Below are 22,664 nucleotides of genomic sequence, written 5' to 3'. Positions count from 1 at the left end.
CTAAAGTGTAGGGAGCAACCTAAGAAGCAAGAACAAATGGTACACTTCTTCATTTGGAGTGTTGTAGTCGTGTTGTATCTATGTCGCCTAAAACTCTTCTCATCTCAGGGGTGTCCTTAAAAAAAAAAAAAAGATATGAGAACAAAAGAAATCAAATACTTTTTTCACAAAACAAAGAGAGGAGAGAGCATTCAGTACTAGTAATAGTGCATTTAAAAATTAACCTTTCCCAAAACAAAGAGAGAGCATTCAGTTTCAGTAATAGTAACAGTGTATTTAAAACTTAATATATCTTTATTCTTGATTCGTATTCTAATTTCTAAATATCTTTTAATATTTATGGATCTGTTTTATTATCTTACTTTTAATTTAATATAAGTTTAACCTTATATGAAAAATAAATGCATAGTAATATATTAAAAATATAAATAAAAATATATTTAATAATTTTTTTTTAAAATATTAAATATTTCAACACACATACGGCATACAATTAAAATACCGTAGCCTATTTTGTCCTATGTTTTCCAAAGATTGACGAAAGTATTGTGTCATATTTTTTTCAAAAATTGACGTGTTGACATATTTTGGCCATTTGTATTTTACCATCTTTTTGTAATTTAGTTGACATGACCAATTAGACCTTTCTCTCTGTCTGAGCCTGAGGGTGCATGGATTGCCATGAAATATACAAGGAGGTCTCATACTCATTATAGTAATGTTCTTAAACACCATATGGTTGTTTTGAACATGTGAAGGTTCACGAGGAAAGGTCTCATGCTCGTGCGTCTGGTGACTGGTGAGGAAGAAAAGGTCATGACAAGGAAGCAGAAGGCAGAGAGCAAGGAAAATGAAGCAGAGCAATCTCCAAAAAAGCCCAAGTCTGAAAATGAAAGCGGCCAGCCTAATGGAAAAGATGCGGCCGAGATAGCTGCCGAGTTTGAAGAATTCTGTAAAGCCACTAAAGAGCATCTCTTTATCCAACAAATGCGTGAAATACTGGAAGCTAATGGCGAAGACTCCTCCAGCCCTGATAGTGCTATTGTCTCTAAATGTTATTCTTTGACTCCCACTTGATCAAAACTTGTCTTAGAGCATGAACCACCACCACCCCATAATTTCCAAGAGAAAAATACTAAACCTACTACCAAGTTTACTACACGCTTAAAGCTTACTTACAAACTAACATGGCAATGACGGTGGTTAATGCCTCTCCAACATCATAATAAATAAATGTCTTAATTGCTTTTCTGTTATTGGTGACACACAAATTTGTAAAATTTATGTTGTTTTATGTATAAAATTTGTAGTATCACAGGTAATATGCTAGAGGCAAAGTCACATTGAACCTGTTTGTGAAAACTTGTTTGTACCATATAGTGATTGGACTTAACTGTGTGGACTTTTTTGGATGGCGACTTAATTGTGTGATAGCCAAGATTTGCTGTTTTATGGGGTGTTGGAGAAATGCCCAGTTTGCAATGGCAATTTGGATTACACGGGTACACGCTATTCTTGCAGAGGATTTTATAGTGAGTGGTCTTCTTGCACCTTCGACACCAAGGATCCTCCAAGGAAACAAGAACCAATCAAATTACCAGATTTTGTTCTCAATTCTCCTGTTTCAGATGTACTTCCATTTCCTCAAATCTTGTTTATTGTCTGTGCCCAAAATTCTGGTTATTTATTTGAAATCTCTCTCTGTGTGTTGCATAGTTACTAAAGAAGTATCAGGATCCAAGTCACCGGCCTGTTTCAGATGTACTTCCATTTCCTCAAATCTTGTTTATTGTCTGTGCCCAAAATTCTGGTTATTTATTTGAAATCTCTCTCTGTGTGTTGCATAGTTACTAAAGAAGTATCAGGATCCAAGTCACCGGCCTCACAGGGATTTAGTCACTACAGATAAACCTTTTACAGGAATGATGATCTCTCTGATGGGCCGTCTTTCTTGAACACATGTATGTTGGCACACAATATTGTTGCAACTGCTAGTCATGATGCCATTACTTTGCTTCTTTAGTACTATATAATCTGGACAACGTACATATTGCTGATGGTGAATGCAGGATTATTGGAGAAAAGGGATTGAAAAACATGGAGGGAAAGTTGCCAACTCAGTCATTGGTAATTTGGCAACCTTGGAAATTTAGACTGCGAACTGCTATGGATGTTCATGCTCAGTGCTTTGGTGGAATTAATTGTAACGACCTTTGCAGGTGCGACTTGTCTGGTTGTTTCTCCAGCTGAGAGAGAGCGTGGTGTCACGTCTAAACTTGTGGAAGTAATGTGAGTGTGGAGACAATTTACTCGAGAGATCCACTAGTTGGAAAAGTATTATGTATATATTGCTCAGGAAGTTGTACAAGTTGCTATGAACATATAATCTTACACCAATTCAGTTGCACGATTTTCACAAAAACAAATGGCCTTTGTAGATTATTTTCTTGTCAATTCTTTTTGAAGACAAGAAATATCGACTGAGATTGCAATCTTTTGCAGGGAGAGAGGCATTCGTGTAGTGAGTGAAGCTTGGTTGGCAGATAGTATTCAGAAAAAAGAAGCCCAACCCTTTGAAGCTTATGATGTTGTCAGTGATCTCTCGGTAGATGGGAAAGGAATTCCATGGGATAAATAAGATCCTAGTGACGAGGCACTTGAATCACTCTCAGCAGAAGTATGGACTTGTTTCATTTACCCTCAGCAGAAGTAGCTACAATGCAGCTACTGAACCTTTTGTGCTAATAACTCACTCTGTGGATGCAGCTAAAGCTTTATGGTAAGAGAGAAGTATACAAGGATTCCAAATTGCGGGAGCAAGGCAGAGAGATATTCGAAAAAGATGGGATACTGTATAATTGTGCCTTCTCTCTTTGCGACTTAGGGCGTGGACTGAATGAGTAACTTTTCAAAACCCCTTACCATGCTGCTTCAGATCAACCTCTTTTACGTTGTACTGAGTATTGAATTTTGATTGGTGCAGCTATTGTGTGATGCAACTGATCACAGTGCCAGAGAGCGGCTTGCATCTGTACTATAAGAAAGGTAGAGTGGGTGATGATCCAAACGCAGAGGAGAGGCTCAAACAGTGGGAAGATGTGGAAAATGCTGTGAAAGAGTTTGTGAGGCTCTTTGAGGAAATAACTGGAAATGAATTTGAGCCGAGAAGAAGTTCCAGAAGAAGCCACTGAATTTTTTTCCAATAGACATGGTACAATTGCTTCTTTCCTTATTCTTAGTGATGACCCAAGGCTAACTTGTGAAGCTTTATTTTCAATGATTGAAAGAGTTTTGTTTTGCCCTTGGTAGGATGATGGAATTGAAGTGAGACATGGAGGTCTTGCACTTCAGCAGCTAGGAGTTGCAGTCACACACTGCAAGCTTGAGCCTTTGGTTGCCAATTTCATGAAGGTTTTGTGCAGTCAGGAGATATACAAGTATGATTTTGATTTACATGCAGACAAGTGATACTAGAAACATAACATTTTCACAACCGCTGACATGGCATATTGTGAAGAAGGTTATGAAAAATGTTGTGTTCCTAGACTTATTGATAAATGCAGACAGTCCATTATCCATTTTGTTCTTTTTCTTTTTTATTGGGGTGATGTTCTGTACCTGACTTAGGTATGCTCTGATGGAGATCGGACATGATCCCCCAGACCTACCAATAGGGATGGTCACTGATTTTCACTTGAGACGATGTATAAAACCCCACTCTGGATCTTCTTCTATAAGTCTTTCTTCTACTCTATAAAATGACTGACAAAGTAATAATCATCAGGTGAATAGAGTTCATTGAAAAGGTAAAATCAAGGAAAGAGACTGGGCTGAAGGCTGAGGCTGTTTGGTCAGATTTTAGCCAAAGATGGTTTACTCTGATGCACTCCACTAGACCTTTCATCTTTCGGGACTTTCAAGAACTTGCAGATGATGTAAGGGAAACAGAAGTTCTTATGTCTCCCGTGCATTAAGATTCTTGTACAACTATTAACACTACACTACCTAATCTCTAGGCTGCAGCTGCACTAGAAACTGTTCGAGACAACTGTGGCTTCACACCTTATAGAAGACATGAGTGGCTCGACCATTGATGATCCATTGTCAGATCAATACAAGAAACTGGGATGCTCAATTTCACCACTTGATAAAGATTCTGATGACTACAAAATGATCCTGAACTATCTGCAGAAAACTTATGAACCTGTCAAAGTTGGAGATATTGTGAGTCATGCAAATTGATGGAATTTTCTTTCTTGCTAGCAATTACAGATCAATAGACGCCCTGTAAGAATAATAGTTAAATAATTCACTTTACAAATTCTCATAACAGTTTAAGCTTTTGGGGCACTTCATAATTTGTCCTGGTCATGATTTTCGAACAATGTCGCCTCTCTACCTTCTATTTAAAAAGTTAAAAATAGAAACTCTGAACCTCTATAATTTATAGGAATATGGTATGTCTGTTGATAACATATTTGCTGTGGAAACAAATGCGCACTCTTCTTATGATGAAATAAAGAAGTTACCAAACAAAGTCCTTTTATTGTGTGGGAAGAAGCTCATTCTACTATAATCTCTTCATTCAGTTTTAGTTCTCCTGTAGGTTTTGGGGGATGATTTTCAAAGTTGTATACAAAATTTTCTTTACGGGCACCCACACCTCAAATTTATTGAGGCACTTGCATAAAGGATTCTTGCCATCATTGTGTCATCTACCTGTCCCGGGTTACATGGTGATAATTTTTAAATGCTATTTATACTGGATTGTCAATTTTTCATCTCTATCTATACAGTTCATAAATCTGTTAAACCAATCTTGTGGTTCTTGTCACAGTTTGGCAGGGCAATAGTTTGTTCTGATGCTGCAGCAGAAGCTGCTAGATATGGGTTCACTGCAGTAGACAGGCCAGAAGGGGTTCTTGGTCCTCGCAATTGCTTCTCTAGGAGATCAAATTACTGAGCTAAAGAGTCCACCTGAGGTATATATAAGTTGGTTCTAAGCCATTGTGTGTGTGTGTGTGTGTGTGTGTTGACACAGTTTGCTGCAAACCCTTGATTGAAATATTGAAATTTGTTAAAATAGGATACCAAGTCCTTGGAAGACAAGAAGCTTGGGGTGAAGGGACTGGGTCGAAAGAAGCCTGATGAATCAGAACACTCTGTTTGGAAAGATGATATAAAAGTAACTTGTGGTCGCTTGGTTCCCTCAGAGCACAATGATAGCCCCCTTGAATACAATGAGTATGCTACTTACGGTCCTAAACATGTATAACAAGTAATGTTAGCTATGTAACATTTTTCACAATTTTTTAACAGCTGCCGAACTATTATATATGTGATTAGATCACTTTCATTTGGGTCTATTGTGATTAGAGTAACATCACTTTCATTTAAGTTTATCATTGATATGATTTTGATTATGCACCAATCACAATAAGACATTGCACTCAACTATTGTAATTTGGATAAATTGAGATTAGAGTAATATCCCTTTCGTTTTTTAATTATGCACAAATCACAATAAGCTATCTCGAACACTTGTAAAATAAGTGAAAAATAATGCATCCTTAATTTATTATACTAACAAGCAACTCTGTGGAGGGCTATTGAATAACAAATTTTCATGTAGTACTTAACTGCTTATGTTGTGTTGGTGTAGGTGAGCATAAGGTTCTTGGTGGGAGTGAAGTATGAAGAGAAGGGTGTGGTGATGGAGACTAAGGAGTGAAGAATAGGAGAAGAGAATTGCTGTTGAGAGCAAAGAAGGGTCCTGTTTTGTTCTTTCAGTCTCTTTCTTTAGCTCACTCACTCTTGTACCTGCTCTAACTTTTTGTATGGAGATGGAACCTTTGTATCAGGTGGCTGATGATGTTGATGTATCTTTTGTTGTATATAATCATCAATAACCCTCCCATGTCTATAATCTATCTGTTGTTCTTTTACACCTAAAGTTATGTTAGTACTAAATTACTAATAGAGAGTTGGGTTTCTCCAGGACCATAATCTTTTGTTGTAGAAACAAAAGTACACACTATTAGGGGTATAGTCAAATTGGTCCAATGTGAAGCAAAAGCTAGAAGGCAAAATGTTTGAATGGCAGATAAGTAACATCCATACAAAGATGAACAATACATATATAATACATTTGTTGGTGCTAAATCAGGTTTGACTATCTGATCACGGTCCAAAGAATTAGTGGTGCTCGTGATTGATAATGATGTTACCAAAATGTTCATGTTTTTAAATGTTTTTATCATTTATACGAAGCAAATTACTTAACAGAAAAATTGAGTGCCGTATCTAGTGTTACCTGTTAGGGAAGATTTGGTACAGAACATAGGTCCTACTCCAACCAAACTCCATGCCTAGGCGTAGAAAAGTAGATAGAGCGACCCTTTCAGGTTTAGATTTTTTGTTGTTGTTGTTGTTGTTTTTTTTATAAAAAAAAAAAAAAAAAAAGGTTTAGGTGTGGGTCTGTGGCATAATCCCTTGATGACGATATCAGACTATCTTCTTCTTCTTTTTTATTTATTTTTTTAACAGAGAGACATTAGAATACCAAGACTCTCAATCCATATCTATAAAAGAATATATACAGCGCTCCTAAAAAAAAAAAAAAGAATATATACAGCTTTCAATAAAGATATGATTGAATTAATATATAGTCTATACAACTTTCAATGAATAATGTATAATAGTATTCATCAAAACAAGAATTGATGTATAGTGTATAAAACTTTCAATAAAGACATGATTGAATTAAAAAAAGTCATGCGACCCCAGCTAATATCTTATCAGGCTCTAAACAACAAGTCATTTTGATGAATGGATTAAAAACCCTGCTCTTTCTTCGGCTGGACCCTTAAAACTTAAAAAAGATTATTCATTGGAGGCAGAACTTTTATTAGTAAAAGAAAATTTGACAATTTGAAAATATCTCAATAATACATGTAGATTTTATGTAATTGAGCTCTGGTCTTTTGCATTAATAACGTAACTGCACGCCTAGGTTGGTTTCAGGTTCTTCTTCCATTCTTCCTATGAATCTCATGCTTTGTATGGTTGCTTTTTTATGGTACTAATAAGTCAATATGGTTAGCATATTTTAGTGTTTTTATTAGACCTAGTTACATTCCTCTTTTCTTTTCTTTTTTTAATGCCAATTTATGAAACTTAATGTCCTTTAACTCTTTTTATAGAGCTTTTGTGATAAAGATGTTTAACTTAAACAACTTTAACATTAGAGCATTTAACAAACAACAATTTATGTTAAAGTGCTTTAAAGTTGTTAAAATAGTTTTGTACTAATTGTTAAAAAAAACTGTTAAATATGAGAAATGAAAAAAGACTGGCACAATAAAAATTGTTTTGTATTTTCCTAGTTAAACCCAACTAATTTAATTAACAATTCAGAAAAAATATTAATTTAATTAATGATTAATGTTTGTTTAACTATTATTATGATTATTAGTGTAATCTCTCTCTCAGCCAAAACAGGAGCAATAAAGTATAATCTTTAAAAATAAATATGTACGTCAAATTGTGAATTCAATATTTTTATTAAAGTTGGAAAAATATACTTAGGAGCCTTAATAAAGGTTACAATTGTTTGTTTCAACGTAAAACATTTTCCGATAGAAAATGTCTTCAGCTAAAAATATTTTAAAGAAAAACAACTTTTTTTATTGCATTCTTAAAAATGCTTTAGAAAATATTTTCAAGAGTTTGGTTTTTGCTGAAATTTAAATAAATAAAAAATTATATTAAAATTAAAATGTTCATGAACACAAAATTTACCATATTAATAATATAATCCCACAAAATCTAACATAACGAACACAAATCATCAATACAAACAAATCCACCACGATTTCACAAAATATAACATAATGATAAAAAAAAATCCAGACAAAATACTTCGAAGGAGTTGTAGATCTACAAATAAGGATCAAATTTTCTAAGAATTGATTGAGGGGGAAAAAAGCCCCCACAATGCAAAACAATATCTGGAATGAGATTTTTTTTCTTTGATGACTGGGACACTGGCTGAGGCCAGTTGGTTGCTAGTCCTAATTTAGTTTTGGGTTCATCATCGGAGAAAGATTTTCCACAATCGCTGTGCGCATAAGGAGAGCGATGCTAGCTCCTTTTCACAACACAGTGGCTCATGATCGGTGACAACGTAGTGGTCGACAGTGGGAGAAGCAACGGCGGCATGGTGGTGAGTTGGGGCAGACAAGAATATGTTGGGTCTTAGTGAGCTGTAAATTGTTAAGTCTGGTTTGGTTAGACGTTTTGAGAACTTAAAAAGATCATTTTTAAAACCCAAAACTTTGTTTTATAACCACAATTCCTCGTAACTTTTTTACAAATACTTATTTTAAACTCAAAACACAATTTTCCAACAGCTTGTACAAATACACATGTTTTATGCTTGAAGGGTATTTTACTAGTGAAATCGAAATTGTTTTTTATTTGACCAACAATTAGGCCAAACACCCGAAAATGTGTAAGACATTTTTCCATCAATTTACGCCTTTAAGGATGTGTAAAACAATTTACGGCTCCTACAGTGTATTTTACTAGTTAAACCTAAAACAATTTTGGTTTGACCAACATTTTCAGTTGGGCCAAACACCCGAAAATGTAGAAAAAGTTTTTCGTCGAAAGACTCAAAACAAATGCATAAACTCAAAGTTAAACAAAATTCCCAAACATGAAGCAATTTCTGCTAAAAGACCATTAGTTTTAAAGCTCTTTTTCTGCACATCAGGCACCTCCAGATACACCCTTAATCAAAATTTTCGATACTGCAAAAAAAACAAACTCACAAAATTGTGAAATTTCAGTGGGAAATTGCCCTCACCTGTGGGTACACTTCAAACCTAAAAGCAGGAATATTCAATCAGCCAGATGAGAAGAACAGGGGTCCAAGTAATATTAGATGAAGGAAATGTTAGTTATTTCCATCGGTTTAATCTGTAAAAGTCCAGATTATGCTTCTAATTGTCATGGAAGCAACAGATAAAACTCTGTCAATTAAAAACCCTGGTTTCCTTTTATATTTTGTCCTATGGACTCAATATAACCGTCTTTAAGTTTTTGTAATGGAAATACTTCTATTTCTGTGTATCTATGGTTTGTATCCTGATAACAACAATCCAATTTTCAACAACAGATCATCAACAAAGCACCCAACAGGCTAATATAAGTTTCTCAAGGTTCCAAAAGATCATTAAATATAACTAAAGAATAACCTGTCATATATTATGCATAGCCATAAGAATACAGACAATCCTTAATTCATTATTTGCATGGATGCTACCAAATAGATTGTTTGAAATGCAGCTTTTAAGTAAACTGGAAACTTTACAAGTCACTGGATCTGATAATGCATAACTTTGTCTTTGTGAGTAATCAATTTTAAAAAAATTGGTGATCTATTACTAGTTTACTACAAGGTAAACTAAAATTGTGTCTTACATGCATTGCATACTAACATAACTCCAATTTTACATGCCTGTCAAAAACATAATGCAGAAGAGTTATTCATTCTCCATTGATTGAAATCAGTTTCATATTATGCATTCAAGTACCTTTTTTCTATTTTATTAAGTATCATACCACTGGACCAAATTCCTGTTAGAATTGCTGAAAATTCAGTACCAGTTGTAAAAGTATAACATGACTCAATCCTATATAAATAAATGAGTACCCAGATTTGAAATCTGAAAACTTCCATTCATTTGTCTTCCTGAAAGCCCGCAGGGATCAGGATATACCATGACAACCTGAGCAGGGCACAAGTGAAAAAATCTAACCTTCATAAACAAGTTGTAGGTGATATATTTATCCATTAAAACACTAACCACAATATGACCATGCCTAATGTGTTCAATGTAACTGTCTCAGAAAAGTAAAAGCATGTGAAAAATCGAAGTATCAGAGATAAGCAAATTCGGTCCCAACAAGAGCAAGAAGAAATGTGAACCCCAATCCTGAATCATATTCCCAGAATCCAATTTTACACTTGCAAACCACCCCCAAACTACCTTTGATAGTACAGGGCCAGAACATGAAACAGAAATTTTCAACATTTGTGTTCCTCCAACTCTCTCTCTCTCTCTCTATGGAAGAGCTACTTTTACAACATAAATACAACAATTTGAACCTGACAAACAAATCAACCAATTGTAACAACAACAAATTCAAGAATCCCAAATAAAAAAAAAAAAGGGGTCATTGGTATATTACCATAGGAGGAAACTTGAACTTGCTCGAAATGAACGGTATTTTCCACGGCCTCTCAATGACATCTTGATAAAAAGCATACTCAGCCTCATAATCATGCAACCCAAGCTCTGCCTTCTGATTAGTATGATAATGATGCTTGGCCAAACTCGACTTCCCAAACCCAAAAACACTAACTTTATCACAAACCCCCAAAGCTAACATCACAGCCTGCATACCCGAAGAGTAGTGAAAATTAGCACCATCCCGAACCACCCCCCAATCATCCAACGACTTCCCCGTCTCCTCCGCGAAACGCTTCAACGAATAATACTTCACAATCCTCCCACACAACACGTCAAACCTCGGGTCCGTGACAACCAAAGCCGCCTTGTGCGTCGAATTACACACGGTGTAATCCAAGAAATGCACCGGCTGACAAATGTACATAACGATTGGGACATCGACCCCATACGGGTGGCAAAAACACCCGTCTCTCCTAGCGCAAAAATGCAAAATGTTGCTATTTACAAACGAAACGCTGGTCTTAGACCCCACATTGCGCTCGAACCCAGTGGTTCTAGCATTGTTCAACCTCACAACGAATTCGTGGCTATCAATCAGCTCCCCGTACTCGCTCTTCAGCAAAATCCCACTATTGCCCACGACCGCACAAGAAGAGTAGCGCTTGCTATTGTTAGTTAATGGCAGTTTAACTGACCTTGTCAAATCCGACATGATTTCGGGGTCGAACGAGGTTTTCTTTCGAACCCAATCGTGTAAGACAGTTCGGAACTGCAGCCAGTACCGATAAAACCTCGGGGAGCGAAGCAAGACCGGTATGCTGTTGGAGGATCTTGCTCTGGGGTCCAGGTGGGTGTCGAATCTCCGCCACGTGGCGAAGGTTCGGTACCGGGCTTGGCTCGCGAAGTTGCCCTCTAGCAATTGCTCTATCTCTCGCCTGGCGCGTGGCTCGGAGATGTCGACGGACGCGTATTTGAGGAGCGTGGAGTTGAAGCTGCGGGCGTGGGTTTTCTTCTGCGGGGACCACGCGCCGAGGCTGAGGCTGAGGTTGACGTCGGCGCGGCGGAGCACGGCGCGGAAGCTGACGGTGGCGGCGAAGACTATGAGGAGGAGAATGCTGAATAGAGGGCGGACGGAGCGTTTTTGCGGGTGCGGGTGTGGCAGTTTCATGGGTTTTGCTAAAGACGGCCACGTGTACGGTTTGGTTTTTGTTGGGTCAGGGTCAGATCCATTGTCTTCTTCAGTTTTAGGAGTGTTCTTGGACATTGGAAGAGATGGGATGATGAAAGATTGAATCTTGGCATGAAATGGTGGAAAGAGAGCTGAAACTTTTTTTGAGTAGCTAGTTTCTTGAAAGTGGTAGTGGGAGTTTTATTGTTGTTGTTGTTGTGTTTTGGATTTACAATGTAGAGGATTTGGTTCGAGAAGTGTGTAGGAAATTTATAAGCTTTTTCAGTGAGTGAGATTGAGAGAGCTGAAAGAAAGAAAGACTTGAGGTCCAGGTCAAGATTGGGTAGAGTAGGAGTGGGGAGTGGGGTGTCTAGGAGCTAAAGGGCATGAAAGAAAAGTGAGAGAGCGAGAGAGAGAGAGTCCAAAATCTCAATCAAAGAGAGATTTTGGAGAAAGAAAACAAACCCCAATATTAATGTAGGACTATTGAGGAGAAAGTTTGATTGGAATGGTGGGTTGAGCTAATTTCTGGGTTTGATGCTGATGCATTTTAGTGCAGCAGCAACTATCTTATATAAGCTACTCCAAAACCCACCAAAAAAAAAATAAAAAAAATAAAAAAAAATAAAAGAAGAAGAAAACAAAAAAGTAGGCAACAATAATATAATAAGTAAAAAAAAAAAAAAAAGGTGTGCTATATAAATCTAGAAAAGAATAGAGAAGGATCAGAGCCCAGAAACCCACCACTCTTTTTTGGGTAAGTCACAATTAAACATCCAGAAACGTAGCTATCAAAAGGGAAGGTTGGTAGGGGGGCGGGTGGTGATTATAGGGTGTTTCTCAGGGAGAGTCATGTGTGGTGTAGGTGGGACTTTGGGAAGAATGTGTTTGATTTTGAGCGTGGACCTTCTTTACCTTAAGATCAAGTTCAGGTGAGTGCGTTTCTTCAAATGCATTTTAATATTGTAGAGAAAATTGTATGGGTTTTGGACTTGGTTTACGATTATGATTATGTTTATGGCCGACATGACTGGAAAACGTGAAATCATATAACCGGCCATGTTTCTTCTAGTATTGAATAATTGCTTGCCTGTTGTGTGGGTGCATGTTGTGTGGGTTGACGGTAGGAGTTTTCGAATTGCCTCGTTAGGTGAAAAGTTGAACGATAGTTCTAAAAAAGCGCCTGTGATATATGAGGTATGAGTTCGATGAGTCTATACTGGAGATTTTTTTTTTTTCTTTTTAGCCAAAAAAAAAAAAGAAAAAGGAATAATTGCTTGCCTGTTAAATTTTGATTTTTAGGCCAAAAAAAGAAAATTTATATCTGTTTTTAGTAGTAATTTGATTTTTTTTTTTTAATATTTTAGAGTATTATAATTGGGGTTGGATTTAAATTATGTCTCATTCTTTTGTGTAACATTTATTAAATCCACGCATAGCCACATCAAAAATGTCACTACTATTTTTAATGGCTTAAAAGAATGAAACGTAACGCCCTTCTCTTTCTATTATTTTTTTTCTAGAAAAAACCAAGGTGAAGTATTTAATTATTCTTCTAAAAAAAAAAAAATTAATTATCGGAATGAGAAGGTGACAATTTAATACAACAATTATTCTTACAAGGCCAGTAATCAATCCCAATCTTGCAAGATTGTTACTCTCACAAAATAAAGACATTTAAAACTAAATAGTAATCTTGATAATATCTACAAGTTATTAATGATGCCAACCTCTGAGAAGCAAATTTTTGTTCCATGGTTCATCTTCTTCCACATTTATTTTTCAATTAAATTACAAATTACACTCCTAAAAATTTTTGAGTGTTTAAATTCTACATCTTGAAATTTCAAAATTTAGATTTTATCCATATAAAGTTCTATTCCATTTGCATTAACAGTCCCTTCATCCATATTTTTCGTTAGTATTACATAAACTTGTGATACGTGTTTAGTTCATCCAATAAAATAATGTGTTATGCCATGTCATTTTTAATTTTTGAGGCTACAAAATTATGTGGCGTCATTTTATTGGATAAATTAAACTCACGTGATAAGTTTATGTTGCATTTAACAAAAAATACAGATAAAAAGGCTACTGATATAAACAAAATATAACATCATGACATAAAAGTAAAATTCAAATTCTAAAATTTCATGATATAAAATTTAAACACCTTCAAACTTTAGGCGATTTACAATTTATCCTTATTTTCCCGTTTGAATATAACTTTACTTTGGGTAGTAACTAGTAACCAAAATATGAGAGTGACGAGAGGCTTGTTTTTCCATCAAAAAAAAATAAAGTAAAAGACGATTGTGGGTTTGGTAGGCTACAAAACGAGGTAGGACGTTCTGGTAAAGATCAATGATGTTAATGTGAAATGACTGCTTCAAAAGTTTCGTATTCATAAATGAAAAAATAAATGGTGGGGTAGTAGAGAAGACAGGCATCTTCTATAGAAACCTAGACTTCAATCAACCTCACATTCAAGTCAACTATGGAATCTCTTTAATCTTATCAAATTTCAAGCATGTATATAATTTGTTCTTGCCTTCTTAGTTAATGCCTAAAAACAGAGTCAGGAGATACATGAACATATAACTCCATTTAGAATATTTAAATAATATATATATATATATATTAACGCGGTTCTTTACGTGATGTATATATTACCTCACATTTTTGAGGACTTAATAAACACTTTTCCATTGCTTTAATTGAGTTCTAAGTTTTCACGTACAACCTATCATTTTGCTTGTATGGGTTAAATGAGACTTATTCCACCTTTTAAGTAAGTTATGCAAATAATATTTTGTTGGACATATCATATTTTAAACTTTATAAGTTAGGAGTAATGTCAAATTAACGAAATAAACTTTTTTTTCTATATATATAAAAACGAAATAGACTTAATGACGTTTGTGTGATTATTTCAACACATAAGCGTAAAACGAAATAGTTTTAATACATTAAAACCACGGTCGTTTTGGATGAAAATAAATAAATAAAAATTCATTTGACTCGCCCATCTCCTAATTTGACTTTAGGCCTAACTCCTCCTTGATCACTTTATTCATGGCAAAAAAGTTTGGAAAATGCTATATCCACAACATTTTTACAATATTTTCACAACAAATTTTATGTCGCAGGTTATTATAAATTGTTGTTGATAGGGTAGAAAAGTAATTTTATTGGTAGATTCAAATTAGAATCAATAACTATTAACCACTTATAATTTATTGTGAAAAATATTGTAGACGTAACACCTCTTATACTAAATTGGTATTTTGAAGAGAGTTGGAGCCCAATTTAATTTGGGTGATGCGCTCTCCACAAAAGGAAGAAAAATGGGTGATGAACCTAGTGTGATTAAAAGGTAAGTAAAATGAGCACTTTGCACCTGTAACGTGATGGTCACATTACAAGAACTTCATATTTGTGGAGTAGGAAGGGCAAGGGTCAAGTCAGAAAAAAAATTAAAAAAAAAAAAAGAAAAGAAAAGAAAAGAAAAAGAGATTGTTTAAGTAACTCACCTTTTTTGCTTTCTTTTAGAAAAAATATTAATAAAAAATCAATTTGTACATATGAACTTAATTTTTTGGTACTTAATTTTTTGGTATCAAATGCCTTGTAACTCAATTGGTTGATACTTTCTAGTATTTTTACTGAAAAAATTCAAGGCTCAAATGTCCTTTCTCTCAACTATCAAATTATAAAAATTAAAAAAAAATGTAATAAAAAAAAAAGACACAATTGTAGGACAAAATTAGCTAATGCCCTTTTTGCCCAAATTATATAGCTGTAGGGTCTCGATTTTCGGACTAAGCCTAAAAATGAATGGGATCTTGGCTCAGTAGACCCAGTACAATGAATTTGTAGAGAATAGGTCAAAGAGCTAGGTTTTAGTGCATGGATAACAGTTAAAATGAGTTTTTATGTTGATCAAACAAAAATGAACTCAGTTTATCAAAGAAAGTTTGTCCTCGGCACAATCCGAGGATCTCTACTTTTGTATATATTGGGTGACAATGGTTGCAGAAGTTCTTGAGATCGCCATGATGCTTTCTCCCCCTTCTTCCAACCCCCCCTCTATGGTGGGTCTCTCCTATTATATAATCCTCTTTAAACGATTTTAACCTTCCACTTGTTGATCATCCAAGCCCATACTTGAGTGCTTGTCCCATCAAACGTCTTCCCAAACCTTCTGTGAGTTGCAACAATCAAGGTAGCACTGTTTATGGGTCATTTCCTCATTAATGCGGTTAGAACGTTAGTTGTGGGCATTTAATGCAGAGGTGACAGTTTCTCCTTGAATTGCTCTTCCACCATACTCTCATGGCTGGCCCATTGCACTCGTCCTTTTTTTTGGAATGCTCTGGGAGGCTGCCTTTGATGGTGTGCCGCTTTTCCCTTCTATGATCTTGGTTCACCAAGGACAGGATTGTCCTCGGTGATGTTCCTTGGCTATTTGGGCCTTCTTCGTTCATCCTCAGATGTTCCTTCCTCCTCGGCATGGGCCTGTGTGCTTTGAGCTTATCTTGATCAGGTGGGCTCCTCGGACGATCAACCAGGCTTTTCTCCGGCTCAATTAGTCTCCGCTATCATACCAGGGTAAAACTTCCTCCTCGGACAGGAAATGTCCTCCTCGGACTGGAGACATCCTCCTCGGAAAGCGATGATCCTCTGCCCAGAGGATTCCGCTCCAATCTGGACCTTGCATTCTACTCATCCTTCTCTTCGGATGTGAAACAGTTCTCTCGTGGGTGTTCGGCCCGTTAATTTGGGCCTGATCCTTTTATCCCCCACATATATAAAAACGAAATAGACTTAATGACGTTTGTGTGATTATTTCAACACATAAGCGTAAAACGAAATAGTTTTAATCCATTAAAACCACGGTCGTTTTGGATGAAAATAAATAAATAAAAATTCATTTGACTCGCCCATCTCCTAATTTGACTTTAGGCCTGACTCCTCCTTGATCACTTTATTCATGGCAAAAAAGTTTAGAAAATGCTATATCCACAACATTTTTACAATATTTTCACAACAAATTTTATGTCGCAGGTTATTATAAATTGTTGTTGATAGGGTAGAAAAGTAATTTTATTGGTAGGTTCAAATTAGAATCAATAACTACTAACCACTTATAATTTATTGTGAAAATATTGTGGACGTAACACCTCTTATACTAAATTGGTATTTTGAAGAGAGTTGAAGCCCAATTTAATTTGGGTGATGCGCTCTCCACAAAAGGAAGAAAAATGGGTGATGAACCTAGTGTGATTAAAAGGTAAGTAAAATGAGCACTTTGCACCTGTAACGTGATGGTCACATTACAAGAACTTCATATTTGTGGAGTAGGAAGGGCAAGGATCAAGTCAGAAAAAAATTAAAAAAAAAAAAGAAAAGAAAAGAAAAGAAAAAGAGATTGTTTAAGTAACTCACCTTTTTTGCTTTCTTTTAGAAAAAATATTAATAAAAAATCAATTTGTACATATGAACTTAATTTTTTGGTACTTAATTTTTTGGTATCAAATGCCTTGTAACTCAATTGGTTGATACTTTCTAGTATTTTTACTGAAAAAATTCAAGGCTCAAATGTCCTTTCTCTCAACTATCAAATTATAAAAATTAAAAAAAAAATGTAATAAAAAAAAAAAGACACAATTGTAGGACAAAATTAGCTAATGCCCTTTTTGCCCAAATTATATAGCTGTAGGGTCTCGATTTTCGGACTAAGCCTAAAAATGAATGGGATCTTGGCTCAGTAGACCCAGTACAATGAATTTGTAGAGAATAGGTCAAAGAGCTAGGTTTTAGTGCATGGATAACAGTTAAAATGAGTTTTTATGTTGATCAAACAAAAATGAACTCAGTTTATCAAAGAAAGTTTGTCCTTGGCACAATCCGAGGATCTCTACTTTTGTATATATTGGGTGACAATGGTTGCAGAAGTTCTTGAGATCGCCATGATGCTTTCTCCCCCTTCTTCCAACCCCCCCTCTATGGTGGGTCTCTCCTATTATATAGTCCTCTTTAAACGATTTTAACCTTCCACTTGTTGATCATCCAAGCCCATACTTGAGTGCTTGTCCCATCAAACGTCTTCCCAAACCTTCTGTGAGTTGCAGCAATCAAGGTAGCACTGTTTATGGGTCATTTCCTCATTAATGCGGTTAGAACGTTAGTTGTGGGCATTTAATGCAGAGGTGACAGTTTCTCCTTGAATTGCTCTTCCACCATACTCTCATGGCTGGCCCATTGCACTCGTCCTTTTTTTTGGAATGCTCTGGGAGGCTGCCTTTGATGGTGTGCCGCTTTTCCCTTCTATGATCTTGGTTCACCAAGGACAGGATTGTCCTCGGTGATGTTCCTTGGCTATTTGGGCCTTCTTCGTTCATCCTCAGATGTTCCTTCCTCCTCGGCATGGGCCTTAGGCTTAGTATAAATGGGTCGGGGTCGCCAAATTCTTTGGCCCCACAATAGCCTTCTGCCCCCCTTCCTAAACTAATTAGAAAAATGCCCATTTTTTAAAACTAGATTTGCTCAAAATCGAATTAGGCCCTATAGTAGAGTTTTTAAGGAGCTTATAATGACGTTTTAAGAACCTATAGTGGCGTTTTGTAACTCGACCTCTATGAACTCGAGTTATAGGTAAAAAAAAGTAAAAAAAAAAAAAAAATTACTTATAACTCGAGTTCATGGAGGTTGAGTTTAAAAAACGCCACTATAGGTCCTTAAAACGTCACTATAGACTCTTTAAAACGCCATTATAGGGATCCAAAATTATTTTATTTTATTTTTTAAACTCGATTTTGAGCAAATCGAATTACAAAAGAGGAGCATTTTCCTAATTAATTTGGAAAGAATGGCAGAAGGCTATATAGTTTGGGCAAAAAGGACATAGGCCAATTTTGTCCCACAATTGTATTTAATATATAGATGGGGGACTAATGATTAGAGTCTTAGAGGAATAAAATTGTTTGTGAACAGTTTAACTTCAATTAAGAATCTAAATTTGTTTATATTCATTTATGTAGAAAATGAATCAATCTCAAGTTTAAGTTTAGACTCGACTATTATAAAAGAATCAAACTCAAACACGCAAGTCTATGAACAAGGTCATGAATATAAAACTCAATTTATATATATATATATATATATATATTTGAATGTCTGTGAATGTGTGTGTGTGCATATATATACAAACACTTATATATGCTTGAGACTCAATGGTGTTAGTTTATAAATAAGTCCATAAGATATCAAATTATCAATTCTAATTTTTGATAATATAAATAGTTTATTTTATAGTAAAAGTCATATACAATTTTTAACGGTGGATCTAATTTTTATGATTTAATAAGCAAAAGTCATTCTATATAATTAACTGATCAAAAAAATATAATTACAACTAAAAGTTAGTTATTAATTATTACTAAAGATTTGTTAAGGGGTTAAAAAATGTAGTGGTGTTGTTTACTAGATGCGGGGAAAGAATAAATTAATCAAATAACTTGTTAACAAGTTCAATGTATTTAGTGCCATAATTAAATTAATCAATGCTTTTCTCGCATTGCATAGAGTACATTCAATTATAGCATAAGTATTCCATCCAAACTGAGAAGTCGAGCTCTCCACTGGCAAAAAAACTTAAAAAAATGTTGTTTTTTTTACAGTATATATACCCGTGACAACATTGTTTTCCTCTAAGCATATCTGTACCTTACGGTTTGTCGTTTTTTCTGGATTTTTATACGTGATTTTTGAAACATTAATCTTATGCACTGTGATATATAATCTTTACCCTGTTGGTTCCCATTTTGCTTGCAATGTAACATTGCTAGAACTTTGTCAAGACTAAATCTAGATCGAAAACACCAACGAAAAAAGAGAAAAATGAGTTCATCATTGATGATCAGTACTAACCATGAATTTAAGAATACTTTCTCTACTGCAAGAGGGAAAAAAATGCAAGAACTAAATTACAGTTAATTAATAATTGTCACTTTTTTTTTTTTTTTTGGGAACTACAACTTCATACAATATATAGAGAAAAATTAAAGATATCGGTTCAAACAAGAGAGACTACTTAACCATATATTATTATCATTATTATTATTATTTAATGTTTAGAATTCTACCACAGCCACATTAAACTAACTTGTTTTAGCTGTTAATGAAAAATTATTGTAAAAAATAATGTATGTGTAATATTATTCTATTCCTATCCTTATCTGGCACCATAGATGTAGTCTTACACTCTTCCTAGAAAACAATTAGGGCCCAAAAAAAAAAAAAAAATCGCACGCATGGACGACATGGTCTATAATTCTGAAGTGGGTAGAAAACTGACAAGATAGAAAGCGTTAAAAATACTATAAATTTTACTACTAAATAATTTTTATAAACGGATATAACAATAAATGTGAATAATGAATTTCAACTACATAATATTATCCCTTAATTTCAGGAAATATATCATATAATGTAAATTAATTTACTAATTAGTTGTTCTTAAGATGTTGATAATAGATTTTTAGTTAGAGTAGAAGTCGTTTTTCAAAAAAAAAAAAAAAAAGTTACAATAGAAGTCAACAGGTTGTTTATATATTTAGAAAGAAAATGTGGGATTTTTTTTCTTGGGATTTAAGTTTAGAATTTTTTATAATAGATTTTAAAATATTAATAATAGACTTTTAGTTGGAGTAGAAGTCAAAACATGGTTTTGTTGTTGTTGTTGTTGTTGTGTGTGTGTGTGTGTTTTTTTTTTTTTTTTTTTTTCTTTTTTTAAGAAAGAAAAAGTAGGTTGTTGTTTGAGATTAAAGTTTAGAGTTTTTTTTTAATAATAGATTTTTAGTTTGAATAGAATTTAAATTTGTTGAAGTTAAAATAATAAATTTTTACCTAAATTAAATAATTGTTAAATATTATCCCTTAATTTCAAGAAATATAACCTAAAAAATAATATAAAATAATTAATGAGAGTAGGAGTAGCTACTTGGCTCATTCATGACTTTTAATCAAAACTTTTATTATATAATTATTATATTTAATTGATGTGTCGCTAGTTATAAAAAAAAAAAAAAAAGTAATAATTTAAACATTCATATATTATATTATGTAGTTGAAATTCATTATTCACATTTATTGTTATATCCGTTTATAAAAATTATTTAGTAATAAAATTTATAGTATTTAGTAATAAATTTACACCCCATGTTTTTGTATTTTTTTCACTTTTTTCCCCCAAGTTGCAACTTATGCTTATTATTCATCACGCTTATTGTTTTAATTTAATAAATTCATCTTACTTATTATTCTTTACTTCTGAATTTGCATGAATGATATTATGTTAAAGGACGTTTACTATGAAGAAGCAAAACAATGGACACTCATTTAAGTTCTTGATTCTCTTATGTAAATTTTTAAATTTTTTTTTTATATTCTCAATTTTTGAACTCTTTTGTTTATGTTTTTATTTGGGCTTTGATTATTATAATTAATTTTTTAGTGTGTTGATTTTTTTAATTAGACTATCACTAGGAAAAATTTATGTACTAAGGAACTATTTTGTTTATTATTATTTGTGTTGCCTATGGCATAACCCAAATAGGAATGATCAAACTCATTCCATATCTCATATTAAGAAATTAACACAAAGACCAAAGGGAATTTTAAAATATAAAAATAGATAAACACTGATAATGTCCAAACTCTACTCAATCAGAACTTAAATGAATTTTTTTAATATTAAAATTACTTATTTTAGAATTTATTATTAATTTTTATTTAATAATTTTGTTTTAATAATTTTTTTTTAATTTAGCTTATATATGAATTTTCATTAAGCAGTGCATCGCACATAATACTAGTTATTTAGTAAAGTTTATATTATCCAGAATCATCATTGACAAGTGAAAGGATGGAGCTGATGAGGTAAAACCGTAAAAGGTTACATCATTTAAAACGTGTATGACAATTTTATCTTTAAACAATAGCTCTTTGGCTCTCCACTTTTCTAACCCCATGTTTAATTAACACCATTTTCTAATCTATGTAATCTTTGCATAATTACCCTCATCCCTAACCCCATGTTTAACACCCCATTTTCTAAAGATTCTATGTGATGTTTTTCATATCTTTCTCGTTAGCCCCCTCAAGTGGTAACAATTTTTGCTTAATGTAGTTGTAAAGATTTAGGGTGGAGGCATAAAAGAAAATTCTAAAATTAAAATTTTAATATGTTTTGCGAAAAAAAAAAAGGTGTAAAATCTTGTTATTTATTCTCATAATTTCCAAAAGTAAAAAAATAAAAAATAATAATAATGATAATTAATCATTAAATTTTGAATACTATTGATTTCTATTACAAAATAAACACATGCCGAAATGTAATAATATCTTATGTCTAGGATTACCTACCTTTTTGACCAAAGCATGAGAATTTATCCTTTCCAAAGTTGAGACATGAGATTTAACTCATGATGGTTGTTGAAAGTATTAGTTGTAAGCTAATTTAAGTAATTCACCTTTTTTTTTCCTTTCTTTTGGGAAAATGTTAAAATAGAAAATAACGCAATGTTTATTTATTTACTTAACTCACGACTCACAATATTAATTTAATATTGTATATTTATATTTTTTTATTTATATTTTTATTTTTTATGAATTGAGCTCCAACTTTGTTTTGTTAAAAAAAAAAATATTTTTTAAAAAAAAAACCTATTTTGTTGAATGTATAGAAAAGAGAGAAAACATGGTTCAAAGTATAAAGTGATGCATGGCATGGAAGGTAAATTGTGGGGACCAAAAGTTAGAGGTATAAATGAACTACCATGTTCGGAAAATCCATCATTGATTAAGTTTGCTCATGATATACTGAATTTATTTTCTTCTTAATAAAGTTACAAGTTTCTCGTTAAAAAAAATGTTAAATGAATAATTTGGATTGTACCATCTTGTTGTTCTAACTTCTAATATTCAGTTATATTAATTTAATATTGTATATTTATATTTTTTTATTTATATTTTTATTTTTTATGAATTGAGCTCCAACTTTGTTTTGTTAAAAAAAAAATATTTTTTTTTTTTAAAAAACCTATTTTGTTGAATGTATAGAAAAGAGAGAAAACATGGTTCAAAGTATAAAGTGATGCATGGCATGGAAGGTAAATTGTGGGGACCAAAAGTTAGAGGTATAAATGAACTACCATGTTCGGAAAATCCATCAT

General features: G+C 33.6%; 2 protein-coding genes across 2 annotated transcripts; one reads left to right on the top strand and one right to left on the bottom strand.

Annotated features, from left to right (window-relative positions):
* Positions 1–671: 671 nt before the first annotated feature.
* Positions 672–6,029, top strand: LOC111992772 (protein ADP-ribosyltransferase PARP3). Its single transcript, XM_065778127.1, is given in 22 exon segments — positions 672–698; positions 759–794; positions 796–1,054; positions 1,434–1,630; positions 1,848–1,961; positions 2,070–2,127; positions 2,220–2,289; positions 2,503–2,677; positions 2,767–2,900; positions 2,984–3,159; positions 3,162–3,211; positions 3,310–3,437; positions 3,628–3,706; positions 3,768–3,935; positions 4,017–4,045; positions 4,047–4,224; positions 4,451–4,552; positions 4,653–4,736; positions 4,838–4,915; positions 4,917–4,982; positions 5,087–5,269; positions 5,663–6,029. Coding segments are annotated over 22 exon segments (2,460 nt in total). The 3' UTR covers positions 5,732–6,029.
* A 3,955-nt stretch (positions 6,030–9,984) lies between these two features.
* Positions 9,985–11,986, bottom strand: LOC111992770 (beta-1,6-galactosyltransferase GALT29A). Its single transcript, XM_024024628.2, has one exon. The coding sequence runs from the start codon at positions 11,521–11,523 to the stop codon at positions 10,243–10,245; it is 1,281 nt and encodes a 426-aa protein (XP_023880396.2). The 5' UTR covers positions 11,524–11,986; the 3' UTR covers positions 9,985–10,242.
* Between the last annotated feature and the right edge of the window lie 10,678 nt (positions 11,987–22,664).

The sequence above is a fragment of the Quercus suber genome, unplaced genomic scaffold (genome assembly GCF_002906115.3).
Source record: "Quercus suber isolate HL8 unplaced genomic scaffold, Cork oak 2.0 scaffold_174, whole genome shotgun sequence".
Lineage (NCBI taxonomy): Eukaryota > Viridiplantae > Streptophyta > Magnoliopsida > Fagales > Fagaceae > Quercus > Quercus suber.
The sequence above is the reverse complement of the archived record's forward strand: the minus strand, read 5'-3'. Positions and strand labels throughout refer to the sequence as shown.